Raw genomic sequence first — 20,875 nt, forward strand, 5'->3', positions numbered from 1 at the left:
TAGTTCCCTGACCAGGAGGGACCCATGTCCCCTGCAGTGGAAGCGCAGAGTCCTAACCACTGAACTGCCAGGAAATTCCCTATTATGCTTAATGAAATAAGTCAGACAGAGAAAGACAAATACTGTATGTTTTCACTTATATGAGGAATCTAAAAAATAACACAAACAACTATAGCAAAACAGAAACAGACTCACAGGATAAAGAACAAACTAGTGATTACCAGTGAGTAGAGGGAATGGGAGAGGGGCAAGATAGGGATAGGGGATTAAGAGGTACAAACTACTATGTATAAAACAAGCTACAAGGATATAGTGTACAGCACAGGGAATTTAGCCAGTATTTTATAATTACTTTAAATGGAGTATTATCTATAAGAACATTGAATCACTGTTTACACCTGAAACTAATATAAATTGTAAATGAGCTATACTTCAGTAAAAAAAGAATAAGGTCTGTGATCAAAATGCAGTTCAGTCACTAAGGTGCGATTAAAATGAAATGGGATTAAATGGCTCAAACTGTCACATACAACGGTGTAGACATCTGTCATGGTGTAGACATCAAATGTGCTGTAGTTCCAATGTGAAGTTACATGTTTATCCTCTACCAAGGAATTCAAATTTTGGTCTTTAACCACATTCAAGTGATATTGCACAGAGTAATAATAAATATAAAATGTGAAAATAAAAATTTTATTGGGAAGAGGAAATGTTACATACAATTAAGTATATGGTTGATGAAATGTATCATACAGTAACAGCCTTTACTTAAGGAACAGGTTTAGTAAAGGAAGAAGTTGGAAGCTTAGAATAGGTTCCCATACATAATTTCCAAGCAGTTTTAAGTAAAAGATCTCAATTTGTATAAATTATACAGATCATTGAGAGAAAAGTGTATTGGTTTGTGGCTATTTCTGATGATCAATTCACTTTGTGTCTTGTAGATCTCTTTTACCCTGATCCCAACTCTGGTGGTTCTGATCCTGTTCTAATATGGTTCTCTCCATCCATAAGTGGGCATTTACCCAGAGGCCACATTGCAAATAGGATTTTTTTGCTCATTGTGAATTAAACAAATTCCATGTGCTCTTAAATGAACTCCATGGTTTTAAAGACAGCTGCTTGAACCAAATCTGGAAGAGCTCTTCCATTTAGGGAGTGCTTAAGTCATAGGTACACATCTGTAAAGAGTTTGGAAATGGCATCATAATATGTGCACACCATCTTTGTTGATACAGTTTCAAGTAAGCTAATAGGATCTGTACAATTCTAGAGACTATTAAGTTAAAATGAATATCTACATGTGGTATGGAACCCATTCTCATTTGAACAATACTCATTTTGCTTATTTCTGTCTCCCAAATAGAAAACATCCAACAAGAACAATTTTCTCTATGTTTATTTAAGTATAACAAAAGTAGAACAATGCATACCAAATGTAAAAAGATATCCAAAAAAGATGATGAAAATGTTTAGGAACAGAAATGACTAATTTAGGTGAAGGAATTACTCAGGTTCCATTAAAACACATTTGTAACTTATAATTGGTTATTAGTGTAAATTAAATTTGGTAACTGAGTCCCAATTTACTGCTAAAAGTTATCAAAATATTTTCAAAATGTTACATAAAAACTGAAACATCCATAAGTATTACATAAACACCAAACAAAACATTATATAAAGAAAAATAAATGTATCCTGAGTTAAAATACAAATCACACTTGTCATGCCAGATTACACACCCCCTTTCCCCTCACATATAATTGTGAGGATTCAGTGTTTTGCACGTTTCAAGATAAAGCAATGATAATATAGGCTGATACAAATTTCAGCCATAAAAATAAACTACTTCATATCTTAAATATTCCTACGATGAAACATCAGGATTCCAGTTTCACTAATCAAAACTTTATGAAGGCATAAATTGCATTTGGTTTTGACTCCTCAGATCACAGCTGAAAACTCTCAACAAAGCATTCTAGGTGCTTTTTTTCACATCAAGTGACCCAGAATATATTTTAAGAGATGTTTATTTTCTGTACATATTTGTTTTATAATTATAAATTCCTGAGCACTTTTTCTTCTTCCTCCTCATCAATGTCAGTGACATTGACTTGCTGGATGTTAGAGGGAGTTGATGTCGGGGCTGTGGAGACACTTTCCAAGGCTCCAGTGTCCAGCTGAGGCATGGGATTTAAGTATTCTTCCCCACTGTGGCTATGACTGTTACAGTAAGAGGTCCCATCCAAGCTCTCACAACTCCAAAAATCTTCGCTGTGAGCACGTTCATCTGGGTAGTCTCTAAAAGGACAGTCTCTAAAAAGACATTCTCTATTTAAAGCTGAAAACATAGCTTCATGGTCTTGGTATCTTTCTTCATAATAACCAAGGCATTCTGGCACTGAACCTGGAAAATGTCCATAGTCAAAAGGAGGCCGACTATAAGGGCACGTGCTGTAGCAGAAAGACAAAAAAGGAATTCGATCATAACTTGTCCACATGTTGCCTTGTATACAGACTAACTGAGCAAGTTTAACTGGGGCCTAGAGAGCTCCCAAGATAACCTTCTGCAACTACTTCATGTACTCATCTACGTGTTGCCTAGTCCCAACATAAAACAATTGGCAAAGTAAGCTTATAAGTATTACCTATTATCAGCCTCAGGATTCTTACCTTTGGCAGCCTTGATAAAGAAAAATTACCTATCTGGGCCTTTCACTCATGATGCCTTATGCCATGTAAGGTTTTAGAAATGCAGGTACCTGCTGTGCTGTGCTAAATATTGACACTTAGTAAGCAGTGTAACAATTGTTCTTACTAGTATTTGAAGCAAAATTTACAGGAGGTGGGGGGAAATGTTTAACTGGGTTGAAATCAAAAGCTCTTGGGGATGGGGGAGGGCACTCGAAAAGAGGATAACAACTTAAGTTTTAAATTCACATTCAATAATTAATTATATTAAAACACTCAATACCAGAAAGATTTAGAACTGATATTAAACTGTGGTTTTTAGAGATCTTTTCCAAAAAGAAATTTGGAGTGTGGGAATGTGAAGAATTGAAAAGATCACTTTGCTGTTTTATAAACTAATAGTTTTTCTTGTAAGGCAAATCTAAAAATTCTGCCATTCAAACCCGTTTGTCAATTTTTTTAAAAAAAGTATTACTCCACCTTTCAAAGGCACAGAACAGGAATCATAGGAAGAGTTATGTAGAAAAGTCCAACCAAAAGTTGCCTGGACTCATGGACTCCATCTAGTGACAGATAATATAAGCATAATAACCATGCTCATTAGCAAAACCCAAAACAAGTTGGGTGTTTCATTTCATGCTCCAACATTTTTTTTTACAAGGTCAACTTTGTTTCCTTCCCTTTAAAAATATAAGTATGATTGACATAATAGACTATCATCTCAAGTTCTTTGGAAATATAGGGTTTCCTCAGGGGTTGGTGTCCTACCCCCAAATCTCCAAGTGCTAGGGACCTTGCCCATGTTCAATATCACAAAATGAGACCTAGTTTCTGAAACGTTTCAGGTTTCCATTCCTACTGCCACATCCTCATTCAGGAATTTTTAATTTAATACATACATCCTGAATGCATTGTACTTGCAGCTACTATGACTTTGCTCCATAGCTCTTCTATCTTTAGATCTCTCCATGCATTGGATTCCACAAATACTTCAAGGGTGTACTCAAATCTACTTCCTCCACAAAGCCTTCTTCTCTTCAGCTAGGAACAATTCACCTACTAACTATTCTTTTAGGACTCAATATAGGCAAGATATTACACAAGCTTTGGTGGAGAATTTAATTTAAAAAAATCTAATATCCAGGTAGTATATACTTGATAACTGCTAAAGTGTGCTATAATGCAAACATCACATGGCTATATTGGTGTGGTAAAAACAAGTTAGTATTATATCGGGAAAACAAAAATATCAGTAAAGATAAGAGTAATCCTGGACTTCTCGGGTGGCATAGTGGTTAAGAATCCGCCTGCCAATACCAGAGACACGGGTTCGAGCCCTGGTCTGGGAAGATCTCACATGCCGCGGATCAACTAAGCCTGTGTGCCACAACTACTGAAACTGCACTCTAGAGCCTGCAAGCCACAACTACTGACCCTGCATGCCACAACTACTGAAGCCCATGCGCCTAGAGTCAGTGCTCTGCAACAAGACAAGCCACCCCTATGAGAAGCCCGCGCACCACAACGAAGAGCAGCCCCTGCTTGCCGCAACTAGAGAAAGCCCGCATGCAGCAACAAAGACCCAACACAGCCAAAACTAAATAAATAAATTTATTGGGAAAAAAAAAGAGTACTCCTAAAAGGTTACATGGATGAAAATGAATACCTACAGAAGCATCATGGTGTAGTGAGCAAAGCAATCCTGAGGGGTGTGTAGTGATATTGCAATGTTGTTTAAAGTTGCAATCCCCTAATGATATATGATGTGGAGAATCTTTTCATATGCTTCATTGTCACCTGTATATGTTCTCTGGTGAGGTATCTGATCAGGTCTTTTGTCCATTTTTAACTGGGTTGTTCATTTTCTTATTATTGAATTTTCAGAGTTCTTTGTATATTTGGATAACAGTCCTTTATCAGATACATCTTTTGAAAATATTTTCTCCTAGTCTGTGGCTTGTCTCCTCTTTCTCTTGATACCATGTTTTTTGATACAAAGTAGCTTTGTAGTAAGTTTGAGGTCAAGAATTGTGAGTCCTCCAACTTTGTTTTCCTTTTTCAAGATTGTTTTAACTATTCCAGGTCACTTACAATTCCATGTAAATTTTAGGATCAGCTTTTCCATTTCTGCAGAAAAGCTGCTGGGATTTTGAAAAGGATTATATTGATTTTGTAAATCCCTTTGGGAAGTACTACCATCTTAATAATAAGTCTGCCAATGCCTATACACAAATACCTTTCCATTTATTTCAGTCTTCTTTAATTTATTTCAGCTATGTTTTATAGTTTTCAGTTTACAAGTTTTGCATCTCCTTGGTTAGATTTATTCCTAAGTATTTTACTCTTTTTGATGCTATTGTAAAAAGAATTGTATTCTCAATTTCCTTTTTTGAGTGCTTATTGCTTGTGTACAGAAATACAAGTGAATTTTGTATATTGATCTTATACCCTTCAACTTAGCTGAATTCATTCATTCACTCTAATAAATTTTCGTGGATTCTTTAGGATTTTCTATATGTAGGATTTTCCATATATAGTATCATGTGTGAAAAGAGGTAATTCTACTTCTTTTCCATTTTACATGTCTTTTTTTCTTGCCTAATTGCTCTGGCTGCAACTTCTAGTACAATGTTGAACAGCAGTGGTGAAAGCAGACATCCTTGTCTTGTTCCCAGTCTTAGGGGAAAGCTTTTGGTGCTTTATCATTGAGTATGATGTTAACTGTCGGTTTTGGATAAATGCCTTTTATCATGTAGAAGAAGTTCCCTTCTACTCCTAGTTTGCTAAGTTTTGAAATCAGGAATTGATTTTTATGGCAAAAAGGTGTTGGATTTTATCAAATGCTTTTTCGGCATCAATTGAAATGATCAGATGGTTTTGTTCCTTCATTCTTTTAATGAAATGTATTACCCTGATTGATTTCCTGATGTTGAACCACACTTAAAATTCCTGGGGAAAATCCCACTTGGTCTTGGTGTATAATCCTTCTAATATGCTGCTGGATTCAGTTTGCTAGTATTTTGTTGATTCTGTAATTTTCTTTCTTGTGATATCTTTTTCTAGCTTTGGCAACAGAGTAATGCTGGCTTTAGAATCACTCCCTCTTATATATTTTGGAAGAATGTGAGAAGGATTAGTGTTAATTCTTCTTTAAAAGTTTGGTAGAATTCACCAGTGAAGCTATCTAGTCCAGGGCTTTTCTTTGTTGGGAGGTTTTTGGTTTTTTTGGGTTTTTTTGTTTTTTTTTTAATTTTTTAATTTTTTAATTTTTTGCTTTATAACAAATTAAATCAGTTATACATATACATATGTTCCCATATCCCCTCCCTTCTGCGTCTCCCTCCCACCCTCCCTATCCCACCCCTCCAGGCGGTCACAAACCACCGAGCTGATCTCCCTATGCTATGCAGCTGCTTCCCACTAGCTATCTACCTTACATTTGGTAGTGTATATATGTCCATGCCGCTCTTTCACTTTGTCACAGCTTACCCTTCCCCCTCCCCATATCCTCCAGTCCACTCTCTAGTAGGTCTGTGTCTTTATTCCTGTCTTACCCCTATGTTCTTCATGACATTTTTTTTCTTAAATTCCATATATATGTGTCAGCATACAGTATTTGTCTTTCTCTTTCTGACTTACTTCACTCTGTATGACAGACTCTAGGTCCATCCACCTCATTACAAATAGCTCAATTTCGTTTCTTTTTATGGCTGAGTAATATTCCATTGTATATATGTGCCACATCTTCTTTTTTTTTTTTTTTTTTTTTTTGCGGTATGCGGGCCTCTCACTGTTGTGGCCTCCCCCGTTGTGGAGCACAGGCTCCGGACGCGCAGGCTCCGGACGCGCAGGCTCAGCGGCCATGGCTCACGGGCCCAGCCGCTCCGCGGCATATGGGATCCTCCCAGACCGGGGCACGAACCCATATCCCCTGCATCGGCAGGCGGACTCTCAACCACTTGCGCCACCAGGGAGGCCCGCCACATCTTCTTTATCCATTCATCCAATGATGGACACTTAGGTTGATTCCATGTCCTGGCTATTGTAAATAGAGCTGCAATGAACATTTTGGTACATGTCTCTTTTTGAATTATGGTTTTCTCAGGGTATATGCCCAGTAGTGGGATTGCTGGGTCATACGGTAGTTCTATTTGTAGTTTTTTAAGGAACCTCCATACTGTTCTCCATAGTGGCTGTACCAATTCACATTCCCACCAGCAGTGCAAGAGTGTTCCCGTTTTTCCACACCCTCTCCAGCATTTATTGTTTCTAGATTTTTTGATGATGGCCATTCTGACTGGTGTGAGATGATATCTCATTGTAGTTTTGATTTGCATTACTCTAATGAGTAAAGATGTTGAGCATTCTTTCATGTGTTTGTTGGCAGTCTGTATATCTTCTGTGGAGAAATGTCTTTTTAGGTCTTCTGCCCATTTTTGGATTGGGTTGTTTGTTTTATTGTTATTGAGCTGCATGAGCTGCTTATAAATTTTGGAGATTAATCCTTTGTCAGTTGCTTCATTTGCAAATATTTTCTCCCATTCTGAGGGTTGTCTTTTGGTCTTGTTTATGGTTTCCTTTGCTGTGCAAAAGCTTTTAAGTTTCATTAGGTCCCATGTGTTTATTTTTCTTTTTATTTCCATTTCTCTAGGAGGTGGGTCAAAAAGGATCTTGCTGTGATTTATGTCATAGAGTGTTCTGCCTATGTTTTCCTCTAAGAGTTTGATAGTGTCTGGCCTTACATTTAGGTCTTTAATCCATTTTGAGCTTATTTTTGTGTATGATGTTAGGGAGTGATCTAATCTCATACTTTTATATGTCCCTATCCAGTTTTCTGAACACCACTTATTGAAGAGACTGTCCTTTCTCCACTGTACATTCCTGCCTCCTTTATCAAAGATAAGGTGACCATATGTCCGTGGGTTTATCTCTGGGCTTTCTATCCTGTTCCATTGACCTATCTTTCTGTTTTTGTGCCAGTACCATACTGTCTTGATTACTGTAGCTTTGTAGTATAGTCTGAAGTCAGGGAGCCTGATTCCTCCAGCTCCATTTTTCGTTCTCAAGATTGCTTTGGCTATTCGGGGTCTTTTGTATTTCCATACAAATTGTGAAATTTTTTGCTCTAGTTCTGTGAAAAATGCCAGTGGTAGTTTGATAGGGATTGCATTGAATCTGTAGATTGCTTTGGGTAGTAGAGTCATTTTCACAATGTTGATTCTTCCAATCCAAGAACATGGTACATCTCTCCATCTATTTGTATCATCTTTAATTACTTTCATAAGTGTCTTATAATTTTCTGCATACAGGTCTTTTGTCTCCTTAGGTAGGTTTATTCCTAGATATTTTATTCTTTTTGTTGCAATGGTAAATGGAAGTGTTTCCTTGATTTCACTTTCAGATTTTTCATCATTAGTATATAGGAATGCCAGAGATTTCTGTGCATTAATTTTGTATCCTGCAACTTTACCAAATTCATTGATTAGCTCTAGTAGTTTTCTGGTAGCATCTTTAGGATTCTCTATGTATAGTATCATGTCATCTGCAAACAGTAACAGCTTTACTTCTTCTTTTCCGATTTGGATTCCTTTTATTTCCTTTTCTTCTCTGATTGCTGTGGCTAAAACTTCCAAAACTAGGTTGAATAAGAGTGGTGAGAGTGGGCAACCTTGTCTTGTTCCTGATCTTAGTGGAAATGGTTTCAGTTTTTCACCATTGAGGATGATGCTGGCTGTGGGTTTGTCATATATGGCCTTTATTATGTTGAGGAAAGTTCCCTCTATGCCTACTTTCTGCAGGGTTTTTATCATAAATGGGTGTTGAATTTTGTCGAAAGCTTTCTCTGCATCTATTGAGATGATCATATGATTTTTCTCCTTCAATTTGTTAATATGGTGTATCACGTTGATTGATTTGCGTATATTGAAGAATCGTTGCATTCCTGGAATAAACCCCACTTGATCATGGTGTATGATCCTTTTAATGTGCTGTTGGATTCTGTTTGCTAGCATTTTGTTGAGGATATTTGCATCTATGTTCATCTGTGATATTGGCCTGTAGTTTTCTTTCTTTGTGATATCCTTGTCTGGTTTTGGTATCAAGGTGATGGTGGTCTCGTAGAATGAGTTTGGGAGTGTTCCCCACTCTGCTATATTTTGGAAGAGTTTGAGAAGGATAGGTGTTAGTTCTTCTCTAAATGCTTGATAGAATTCACCTGTGAAGCCATCTGGTCCTGGGCTTTTGTTTGTTGGAAGATTTTTTATCACAGTTTCAATTTCAGTGCTTGTGATTGGTCTGTTCATATTTTCTATTTCTTCTTGATTCAGTCTTGGCAGGTTGTGCATTTCTAAGAATTTGTCCATTTCTTCCAGGTTGTCCATTTTATTGGCATAGAGTTGCTTATAGTAATCTCTCATGATCTTTTGTATTTCTGCAGTGTCAGTTGTTACTTCTCCTTTTTCATTTCTAATTCTATGGATTTGAGTCTTCTCCCTTTTTTTCTTGATGAGTCTGCCTAATGGTTTATCAATTTTGTTTATCTTCTCAAAGAACCAGCTTTTAGTTTTATTGATCTTTGCTATCGTTTCCTTCATTTCTTTTTCATTTATTTCTGATCTGATTTTTATGATTTCTTTCCTTCTGCTAACTTTGGGGTGTTTTTCTTCTTTTTTCTCTAATTGCTTTAGGTGCAAGGTTAGGTTGTTTATTCGAGATGTTTCCTGTTTCTTAAGGTGGGATTGTATTGCTATAAACTTCCCTCTTAGAACTGCTTTTGCTGCATCCCATAGGTTTTGGGTCATCGTGTCTCCATTGTCATTTGTTTCTAGGTATTTTTTAATTTCCTCTTTGATTTCTTCAGTTATCACTTCGTTATTAAATAGTGTATTGTTTAGCCTCCATGTGTTTGTATTTTTTACAGATCTTTTCTTGTAATTGATATCTAGTCTCATAGCATTGTGCTCAGAAAAGGTACTTGATACAATTTCAATTTTCTTAAATTTACCAAGGCTTGATTTGTGACCCAAGATGTGATCTATCCTGGAGAATGTTCCATGAGCAGTTGAGAAAAATGTGTATTCTGTTGTGTTTGGATGGAATGTCCTATAAATATCAATTAAGTCCATCTTGTTTAATGTATCATTTAAAGCTTGTGTTTCCTTATTTATTTTCATTTTGGATGATCTGTCCATTGGTGAAAGTGGGGTGTTAAAGTCCCCTACTATGATTGTGTTACTGTCGATTTCTCCTTTTATGGCTGTTAGTATTTGCCTTATGTATTGAGGTGCTCCTATGTTTGGTGCATAAATATTTACAATTGTTATATCTTCTTCTAGGATCGATCCCTTGATCATTATGTAGTGTCCTTCTTTGTCTCTTCTAGTAGTCTTTATTTTAAAGTCTATTTTGTCTGATATGAGAATTGCTACTCCAGCTTTCTTTTGGTTTCCATTTGCATGGAATATCTTTTTCCATCCCCTTACTTTCAGTCTGTATGTGTCTCTAGGTCTGAAGTGGGTCTCTTGTAGACAGCATATATATGGGTCTTGTTTTTGTATCCATTCAGCCAATCTGTGTCTTTTGGTGGGAGCATTTAGTCCATTTACATTTAAGGTAATTATTGATATGTATGTTCCTATTCCCATTTTCTTAATTGTTTTGGGTTCGTTATTGTAGGTCTTTTCCTTCTGTTGTGTTTCTTGCCTAGAGAAGTTCCTTTAGCATTTGTTGTAAAGCTGGTTTGGTGGTGCTGAACTCTCTCAGCTTTTGCTTGTCTGTAAACGTTTTAATTTCTCCATCATATCTGAATGAGATCCTTGCTGGGTAGAGTAATCTTGGTTGCAGGTTTTTCTCTTTCATCAGTTTAATTATGTCCTGTCACTCCCTTCTGGCTTGTAGAGTTTCTGCTGAGAGATCAGCTGCTATCCTGATGGGGATTCCCTTGTGTGTTATTTGTTGTTTTTGCCTTGCTGCTTTTAATATGATTTTTTTGTGTTTAATTTTTGACAGTTTGATTAATATGTGTCTTGGCATATTTCTCCTTGGATTTATTCTGTATGGGACTCTCTGTGCCTCCTGGACTTGATTAACTATTTCCTTTCCCATATTAGGGAAGTTTTCAACTATAATCTCTTCAAATATTTTCTCAGTCCCTTTCTTTTTCTCTTCTTCTTCTGGAACCCCTATAATTCGAATGTTGGTGCGTTGAATGTTGTCCCAGAGGTCTCTGAGACTGTCCTCTGTTCTTTTCATTCTTTTTTCTTTATTTTGCTCTGCAGCAGTTATTTCCACTATTTTATCTTCCACCTCACTTATCCGTTCTTCTGCCTCAGTTATTCTGCTATTGATCCCATCTAGAGTATTTTTTATTTCATTTATTGTGTTTTTAATCGATGCTTGATTCATCTTTAGTTCTTCTAGGTCCTTGTTAACTGTTTCTTGCATTTTGTCTATTCTATTTCCAAGATTTTGGATCTGGGAAATAGAATCTTGGATCATCTTTATCATCATTATTCTGAATTCTTTTTCAGGTAGACTGCCTATTACCTCTTCATTTGTTAGGTCTGGTGGGTTTTTATCTTGCTCCTTCTCCTGCTGTGTGTTTTTCTGTCTTCTCATTTTGCTCATCTTACTGTGTTTGGGGTCTCCTTTTTGCAGGCTGCAGGTTCGTAGTTCCCGTTGTTTTTGGTGTCTGTCCCCAGTGGCTAAGGTTGGTTTAGTGGGTTGTGTAGGCTTCCTGGTGGAGGGGACTAGTGCCTGTGTTCTGGTGGATGAGGCTGGATCATGTCTTTCTGGTGGGCAGGTCCACGTCTGGTGGTGTGTTTTGGGGTGTCTGTGGAGTTTTTATGATTTTAGGCCACCTCTCTGCTAATGGGTGGCGTTGTGTTCCTGTCTTGCTAGTTGTTTGGCATAGGGTGTCCAGCACTGTAGCTTGCTGGTCGTTGAGTGAAGCTGGGTGCTGGTGTTGAGATGGAGATCTCTGGAAGATTTTCGCCATTTGATATTATGTGGAGCTGGGAGGTCTCTTGTGGACCAGTGTCCTGAAGTTGGCTCTCCCACCTCAGAGGCACAGCACTGACTCCTGGCTCCTCAATTTGGGATGATTTGTTGTCTATTCATGTATTCCACAGATGCAGGGTACATCAAGTTGATTGTGGAGCTTTAATCCGCTGCTTCTGAGGCTGCTGGGAGAGGTTTCCCTTTCTCTTCTTTGTTCTCACAGCTCCTGGGTCTCAGCCTTGGATTTGGCCCTGCCTCTCCGTGTAGGTCGCCGGAGGGTGTCTGTTCTTCGCTCAGACAGGACAGGGTTAAAGGAGCAGCCTCTTCGGGGACTCTGGCTCACTCAGGCCGGGCGGGAGGGAGGGGCACGGAGTGTGGGGCGAGCCTGCAGCGGCAGAGGTCGGCGTGACGTTGCACCAGCCCGAGGCGCGCCGTGCGTTCTCCCAGGGAAGCCGCCCCTGGATCCCGGGAACCCGGCAGTGGCAGGCTGCACAGGCTCCCGGAAGGGCGGTGTGGACAGTGACCTGCGCTCGCACACAGGCTTCTTGGCGGCGGCAGCAGCAGCCCCAGCGTCCCACGCCCGTCATTGGGCTCCGCGCTTTCAATCGTGACTCGCGCCCGTGTGTGGAGCCCCTTTAAGCAGCGCTCTTAATCCCCTCTCCTGGCGTACCAGGAAACCAAGAGGGAAGAAAAAGTCTCTTGCCTCTTCGGCAGCTCCAGAGTTTTCCTGGACTCCCTGCCGGCTAGCTGTGGCACATTAGCCCCCTTCAGGCTGAGTTCTCGCCGCCAGCCCCAGTCCTCTCCCTGCGCTCTGACCGAAGCCCGAGCCTCAGCTTCCAGTGGCGCCCGCCCTGGTGGGCGAGCAGACAAGCCTCTCGGGCTGGTGAGTGCCGCTCGGCACCGATCCTCTCTGCGGGAATCTCTTCCCTTTGCCCTACCCAGGTATGTGGGGAGTTTATTGCCTTTTGCGAGGTCTGGTGTCTTCTGCCAGCATTCAGTAGGTGTTCTGTAGGAGTTGTTCCACGTGTAGCTGTATTTCTGGTGTATCCGTGGGGAGGAAGGTGATCTCCGTGTCTTACTCTTCTGCCATCTTACCCGGAAGTCCTGTTGGGAGCTTTTTAATTACTGATTCAATCTCTTGATATACACCTATTCAGATTTCCTATTTCTTCTTGAGGCAGTATTGGTAATTCAAGTATTTGTCCATTTCATCTAGGTTATCTAACTTGTTGGTGTACAATTATTCATTATTATCCTATAATAATTTTTCTATGAGGTCAGAGTAATGTACCCAGTTTCATAACTGATTTTAGTAATTTATGTCTTCTCTCTTTTTTTCTTAGCTTAGCTATAAAAGTTTGTCAATTTTGTTGATCTTTTCAAAAAGCCAACATTTGTTGACCTTTTTTTCTCTATTTCATTAAACTCTCTATTGTTTTTCTATTCTTTATTTATCTCTACTCTAATCTTTATTATTTCCTTCCTTCTGCTAGCTTTGGGTTTTATTTGCTCTTCTTTTTCTAGCTCCTTAAGGTAAAAACTTAAGTTGTTAATTTGACATCTTTCTTTTTTTTTTTTTTTTTTTTTGCAGTACGTGGGCCTCTCACTGTTGTGGCCTCTCCTGTTGCGGAGCACAGGCTCCGGACGCGCAGGCTCAACGGCCATGGCTCATGGGCCCAGCCGCTCCACAGCATGTGGGATCTTCCTGGACCAGGGCACGAACCCGTGTCCCCTGCATCAGCAGGCGGACTCTCAACCACTGCGCCACCAGGGAGCCCTGACATCTTTCTTTTTAAATGTAGCCCAGGGCAGCTATGAATTCCTCTATCAGCACTGCTTTTGCTATATAATTCCTTAAGTTTTGGTATGTTGTGTTTTCATTTTCATTCATCTCAAAGTGTTTTCTAATCTTCCTTGTGATGTATTATTTGACCCACTGGTTAAGAGTGTGTTGTTTAATTTCCAATATTTGTGAATTTTCCAGTTTTTCTTTCTGTTATTGATGACTAGTTTCATTCCATCATGGTTAGAGAAGAAACTTTGTATGGTTCCAATCTTTTAAAAATTTCTGAGACTCATCCTGTGATCTACCATATGGTCTATCCTACAGAATATACATTTTCACTTGAGAAGAATCTATATCCTGTTGTTGGGTGGAGATCATGTATTTCTGTTAGTTCTAGTTGGTTTAAGGTATCATACAGTCTTCTATTTCATTTTTGATCTTCATCATTTTTGGATGGATGGTCTTCCGTTCATTATTTAAAGTATCCACAGCTAATATCATACTCAATGGTAAAAAGTTTAAAGCTTTTCCTCTAAGGTAAAGAACAGAACAAGGATGCCCACTCTTGCCACTTATTCCACATAGTACTGGGAGCCCTAGCCACAGCAATTAGGCAAGTAAAAGAAATACAAGGCATCCAAATTGGAAAGAAAGAAGTAAAACGGTATCTAATTGCAAATGACATAATAATATATCTAGGAAAACCTAAAAACTCAACCAAAAAAACGGTTACAATTAGTCAGTGAACTCAGTAAAGTTGCAGGATACAAAGTCAATATGTAAAAATCAGTTGCATTTCTATACACTAACAGCAAACTGTCAGAAAACGAAATTAAGAAAAACAATTCTATTTACAATTGCATCAAAAAGAATAAAATACCTAGGAATAAATTTAACCAAGGATGTGAAAGATCTGTACACCGAAAACTATAAGACACTGATGAAAAAAATTGAAGAAAACACAAATAAATGGAAAGATATTCTGTGCTCATGGATTGGAAGAAATAATGTTGTTAAAATATCCATACTACCCAAAGCAATCTACAGATTCAGTGAAATACCTATCAAAATCCAATGGCATTTTTCACAGAAATAGAACAAACAATCCCACATGCTTTCTGGAAACATGAAAGACAGTGAATAGTCAAAGCAATCTTGAGAAAGAAGAACAAAGCTGGAGGCATTATACTCTCTGATTTCAAACTATATTACAAAACAGTATGGTATAGGCATAAACACAGACACATAGATCAATGGAACAGAAAGCAGAGCTATAAAAAAGCCCATGCATATGTGGCTAATTAATTCATGGCTATTAATTAACTAACAAAAATAGACAATTGGGAAAAGACAGAAGCTTCAATAAATGGTGTTGGAAAAACTGGACAGCCACATGCAAAAGAATGAAACTGGACCCCATCTTACATCATATACAAAAATCAAGTCAAAATGGATTAAAGACTTAAACATAAGACCTAGAGCTTTAAAACTCGTAGAAGAAAACATAGGCAATAAGCTCCTTGACATCTGAATTGGCAGTTTTTTTTTTTGATTTGACACCAAAAGCAAAGGCAACAAAAGCAAAAATAAACAAGTGGGACTACATCAAACTGAAAAGCTCTGTACTGTAAGGAAACCATCAACAAAATGAAAAGGCAACCTACCGAATGGGAGAAAATACTTGCAAATCATATATCTGATAAACAATTAATATACAAAACACATAAAGAATTCATATAACTCAATAGCAAAAAAAAAAAAATCTGATTTAAAAATGGGCAGAGGAGCTAAACAGACATTTTCTTCCCAAAGAAGACATACAGATGGCCAACAGGTACATGAAAAGGTGCTCAAGAACTTCCCTGGTGGTGCAGTGATTACAAATTCACCTACCAATGCAGGGGACATGGCTTCAACCCCTGGTCTGGGACAATCACACATGCCGTGGAGCAACTAAGCCTGTGCACCACAACTACTGAGCCTGCGGTCTAGACCCCGCGAGCCACCACTACTGAGCTTGCGCACTACGACTACTGAAGCCCACGCACCCTAGAGCCCGCGTGCCACAACAACTGAGCCCACGTGCTGCAACTACTGAAGCCTGTGTACCTAAAGCCCGTGCTCCACAACAAGAGAAGCCACCGCAATGAGAAGCCCACACACCTCAATGAAGAGTAGCACCTGTTCGCCACAACTAGATAAAGGCCATGCGCAGCAACTAAGACCCAATGCAGCCAAAAAAAAAAGTTGCTCACAATTATCACAATTATCAGGCAAATACACATTAAAACCACAATGATATCAGGAAATGCTGCCATTTGCAACAACATGGATGGACCTTGAGGACATTATGCTAAGTGAAATAAGTCAGAGAAAGACAAATACCATATGGGTTCACTTACATGAGGAGTCTAAAAACAAACAAACAAAAAACAAAGAAAACCAAATCACAGATACAGAGAACAGTTTGTGGTTGCCAGAGATTGGGAGTGAGAGGTGAGCAAAATGGATAAAAGTGGTCAAAATATACAAACTTCTTATTTATAAAATAAGTTAAGTCCTCAGGATGTAATATACAGCATAGTGACTATAGTTAATAACACTGTATTGTATTTTTGAAAGTTTCTAAGAGATTAAATCCTAAAAGTTCACATCACAAGAAAAAAATTATGTTGTATACCGAGACTAATATAATGTTACATGTCAATTATATCTCAATAAAAAATAAATAAAATAAAGTAGTGAAGTCTTCAACAATTATTGCATAACTGTGTATTTCTCCCTTCAATTCTGTCAATTTTTGCTTCATATATTTTGGGGTACTGTTGTTATATATTATGTGATTATAATTGCTATATCTTCTTAACATTTTATTATTTTTTTTTGCTGCGTTAGGGCCTCGTTGCTGTGCCCAGGCTTTCTCTAGTTGCAGCAAGTGGGGGCTACTCTTCATTGTGGTGCACGGGCTTCTCATTGTGGTGGCTTTCCTTGATGCAGAGCATGGGCTCTAGGCACGCAGGCTTCAGTAGTTGCAGCATGTGGGCTCAGTAGATGTGGCACATGGGCCCTAGAGCGCGTGGGCTTCAGTAGTTGCAGTGCCTGGGCTCAGTAGTTGTGGCTCACAGGCTTAGTTGCTCCATGGCATGTGGGATCTTCCCAGACCAGGGATCTAAACCGTCCCCTGCATTGGCAAGCGGATTCTTAACCACTGTGCCACCAGGGAAGTCCCTTCTTAACGTTTTAAAATGGATATGTCGGAGTTCCCTGGTGGCCTAGTGGTTAGGATTCCAGGCTTTCACTGCTGTGGCCCGGGTTCAATCCCTGGTCAGGGAACTGAGATCCTACATGTTACATAGTGTGGCCAATAAATAAATAAATAAATAAAATATGTAATATCTTTGTCTCTTGTAACAATTTTGACATAAAGTCTATTTTGTTAAATACTATTATAGCCACCTCAGCTCTCTTTTGGTTACTACAATACTTGCAAGGAATATCTGTTTTTATTTTTTCACTTCAGCCTATTTGTGTCATTGGATCTAAAGTGAGTCTCTTGTGGGAATTCCCTGGTGGTCCAGTGGTTAGGGCTCTGTGCTTCCATTGCAGGGGGCACAGGCTCAATCCCTGGTCAGGGAACTGAGATGCCCACAAGCCACATGGTGCAGCCAAAAAAAAAAAAAAAAAGTCTGCTCAGTGAATATCATGTTTATTTTTTAAAATAAATAAAGTGAGTCTCTTAGAGACAAGATTTAGTGTGATTATTTTTTAAATTCATTCTGCCAATCTACCTTTTAATTTAATCCATTTAAAGGGATTACTGATAAGGAAATACTTACTCTGCCTTTTTTCTTTTTTTTGGCTGTACCACATGGCATGCGGGATCTTAGTTCCTGAGCTGGGGTTCAGGGGTGCAGTGGAAGCATGGAGTCCTCTCCACCACTGCCAGGGAATTCCCTCAAATATTTTTAAGTGATTTTCTTAAGTGGTTACCATGGGGATTATAATTAACACCTTAATTTTATAACAATCTCGTTTGAATTGATACTAAGTTACCTTCATTAGCATATCAAAATTCTGCTTGTATACAGTGCCTTCCTTCCTTTGTATTGCTACTGTCCTGAATTATGTACTTATACATTTTATATCTATTAACATAGATTTTATAATAGATGTTTTATGCATTTGCTTTTTAAATCACATAGAAAAAAAGTTACTAACCAAAAATACAATATACTTGGCTTTTAAAAACAAAAGAAGGACTTCCCTGGTGGTCTAGTGGTGAAGACTCTGTGCTTCCACTATAGGGGGCACGGCTTTGATCCCTGGTCGGGGAACTAAGATCCTGCATGTCGGCTGGTGAGGCCAAAAAAACAAAAGAAAAAAGATACTTGGCTTTTGTATCTGTTATTTTAGTAACTTTTACCAGTGTTCTTTATTTCTTTGTCTGGCTTTGAGTTACTGTCTACTGCCTTTTCATTTTATTCTGAAATACTTCCTTTAGCATCCCTTGTAGGGTAGGTTTACTGGTGATGAACTTTCTCTACTTTTTTTTTTTTTTTTTTTTTTGGCCACACTGCGTGGCTTGTGGGATCTTAGTTTCCCAACCAGGGATCAAATCTGGGGCCCTGGTAGTGAGAGTGCCAAGTCCTAACCACTGGACTGCCAGGGAATTCCTTCTCCTTCATTTCTTTTCTTGCTTTCTTTTTTTAATTTTATTTTTGGCTGTGTTGGGTCTCTGTTGCTGCACACAGGCTTTCTCTAGTTGAAGTGAGCAGGGGCTACTCTTCATTGTGGTGTGTGGGCTTCTCACTGCAGTGGCTTCTCTTATTGCAGAGCATGGGCTCTAGGCACACAGGCTTCAGTAGTTGTGGCGCACGGGCTTAGTTGCTCCACGGCATGTGGGATCTTCCCGGACCAGGGATCGAACCCGTGTCCCCTGCATTGGCAGGCAGATTCTTATCCACTGCACCACCAGGGAAGCCCTCCTTCATTTCTGAAGGGTAGTTTTGTTGGTGATAGAATCCTTGGTTATGGTTTCTTTTCTTTCAGCACTATGCTATGCCACTGTCTTTTGACCTCCGTGGTTTCTGATGAGAAACTGGCTGTTGACCTTATTGAGAATCTCCTGTACAAGATTAGTCACTTCCCTCTTGCTGTTTTCAAGATTCTCTCCTTCTTTGGCTTTGACAGCTTGATTATAATGTATCTCTTTGAATTTACCCTACTCAGTGTTCATCGAGCTTCTTGGATTCCTATCTTTCTTTAAATTTTGGAAGTTTGGGGTCAAGCTATTTACAAGTCTTCTTCAGCCTTGACTTCCTATCTACACAGAGCCTAAAAAGCAGTCAGAGGTGAAAGCTTAGGGTCTTCTCCAGTGTTTGCTGAACATGTGTCTGGCCCTGGATATGCTAGCTCTGGATATGTTTGTGCCCTTGTGTACTGGTTCCTCAGTATACATGGGAGTTTTACAAAGCCTCTCTTCCCCCATATGTCTCCTTTCCCAGTCTCTTCTAGGCTTTTCAGTCTGTCTGCTGCTTGTCCTGTCTGTTGTCCCTTAACCCAGGCAGCTGTGGACAGTACATACCTTTAAATATTTTCCACAAACACTAGCTGGGAGGCCACTCCAGCTCTAAGGGAATGCTTGGGAGAGTCAAATTAAGGTAAGCCCTGAGCCAATTCCTCAGGACGTCACCAGACAGGTCAAAAATGCACAACCATAATGCTTGAAGAACAGGGTCTGTACTGCCTCCTCTAGTAGCAACAAGTCACACCAGGAACATGGCTCACCATCCCCTTGGCCATCACTGAACTAGAAAATGTGAGATGGCTGTGGCAAAAATGCCACAGTGCTCTCTTATCAGAATTTAGCAGCTTCTTTCTTCATTAAACACCCCTCCAGCTGATTCTGACAGTTTTTGCCAGCTTAGTTATTGCTTCAGTGGAGAGAGAGATTCTTGGGGCTCCCTATTCTGTAACTCTCAGTGACATTCTACCTCAGTGGTGTTTTGTACTTTTCAGAATATAAGTTTTGCACTTATTTCGTTAAATTGATTCCTAAGGTTTTTAAATTCTATTTTATTGTAGATGGAATTGTTTTCTCAATTTCATTTTCTATTTATTCATTGCTACTGTACAGAAATGCAACTGTTTTATATATATTAGTCTTATATCCTGAAAACTTGCTGAATTCATTTGTTACTTATAATAGCTTTTTTTTGTGGATTCCTCAGGATTTTCTATATATAAGATTGTGCAATATATAAATATAGTTTTATTTCTTCCTTTACAGTCTAGATACCTTTTATTTATTTTTCATGTCTAATTGTCCTGGATTAAACCTCCAATAAAATGTTGAATAGAAGTGGTAAAAATGTACATCCTTGTCTTATTCTTTTTTTTTTTTTTTTTTTTTTTTTTCTTTTTGCGGTATGTGGGCCTCTCACTGTTGTGGCCTCTCCCGTTGCGGAGCACAGGCTCCGAATGCGCAGGCCCAGCGGCCATGGCCCACGGGCCCAGCTGCTCCGCGGCATATGGGACCCTCCCAGACCGGGGCACGAACCCGCATCCCCTGCATCGGCAGGCGGACTCTTAACCACTGCGCAACCAGGGAGGCCCCATCCTTGTCTTATTCTTGATCTTAAGTGGGTCTTGCTGATCTCCAGTCTTTGTCATTAAGTATAATGTTAGTTAGGGTTCCTTTGGTAGATGCCCTTTAACTAGTTGAGGAAGTTTCTTTGTATTCCTAGTTTGCTGGAATACTTCATGTTCAACATGAAGAAGTGCTCAGTTTTGTCAAATGCTTTTTTTCTGGGTTCATTGAGATGATTGTGTGGTTTTGTCCCTTATCCTATTGATATGGTATACTACATTAATCGATTTTCATATGTTAAACAACTCACATTCCTGGAATAAATCCAAGTTGGTTACAGTGTATAATCCTTTTGTTATGCTGCTGAATTCACTTTGCTAGTATTTTGTTGAGGATTTTTGTCTCTGTATTCATTAGAGATATTGACCTGCAGTTTTCCCTTCTTATGTTGTCTTTCTCTGGTTTGGGTAGCAGAGCAATATTGGCCTCATGGAATGAGGCCCTCCCATTTTTTGGAAGAGTCTGACTATGAAGTTTGTCTACTGTAGACAACATACAGTTAAGATCTTGATTTTTATCCAGTTATACAATATCTGCCTTTTGATTGTTTAATCATTAACAGTTAAGGTGATTATTGAAACAGCTGGATTCATGTCTGCCATTTTATCTTTTGTTTTCTATGTGTCTTGTATTTTCCTTGTGGCCTTCTATTCCTTCTTTACTGCTTTCTTTTGCATGAAGTAAATATTTTCTAAATAACTTTTTAGTTCCTTTAACAACTTTTCCACTATTTTTTTGTTATTCTTAGTGGT

The 20,875-nt window shown here is 38.9% G+C and overlaps 1 protein-coding gene across 2 annotated transcripts in view; it reads right to left on the reverse strand.

Moving 5' to 3' along the window:
* Window positions 1-1,586: 1,586 nt before the first annotated feature.
* The window catches only part of LOC132485566 (transcription factor SOX-30-like), a 97,634-nt gene continuing 78,345 nt past the window's right edge, over window positions 1,587-20,875 (reverse strand). Inside the window, exon 5 of one of the 2 annotated variants that reach the window (XM_060092103.1) lies at window positions 1,587-2,454. In XM_060092103.1, the coding sequence (XP_059948086.1) occupies window positions 2,058-2,454 (397 nt within the window). In that variant the 3' untranslated portion in view covers window positions 1,587-2,057. The remainder of the gene's footprint in view (window positions 2,455-20,875) is intronic. The other variant, XM_060092104.1, reaches the window with a different exon arrangement.

The sequence above is a fragment of the Mesoplodon densirostris genome, chromosome 3 (assembly GCF_025265405.1).
Source record: "Mesoplodon densirostris isolate mMesDen1 chromosome 3, mMesDen1 primary haplotype, whole genome shotgun sequence".
Lineage (NCBI taxonomy): Eukaryota > Metazoa > Chordata > Mammalia > Artiodactyla > Ziphiidae > Mesoplodon > Mesoplodon densirostris.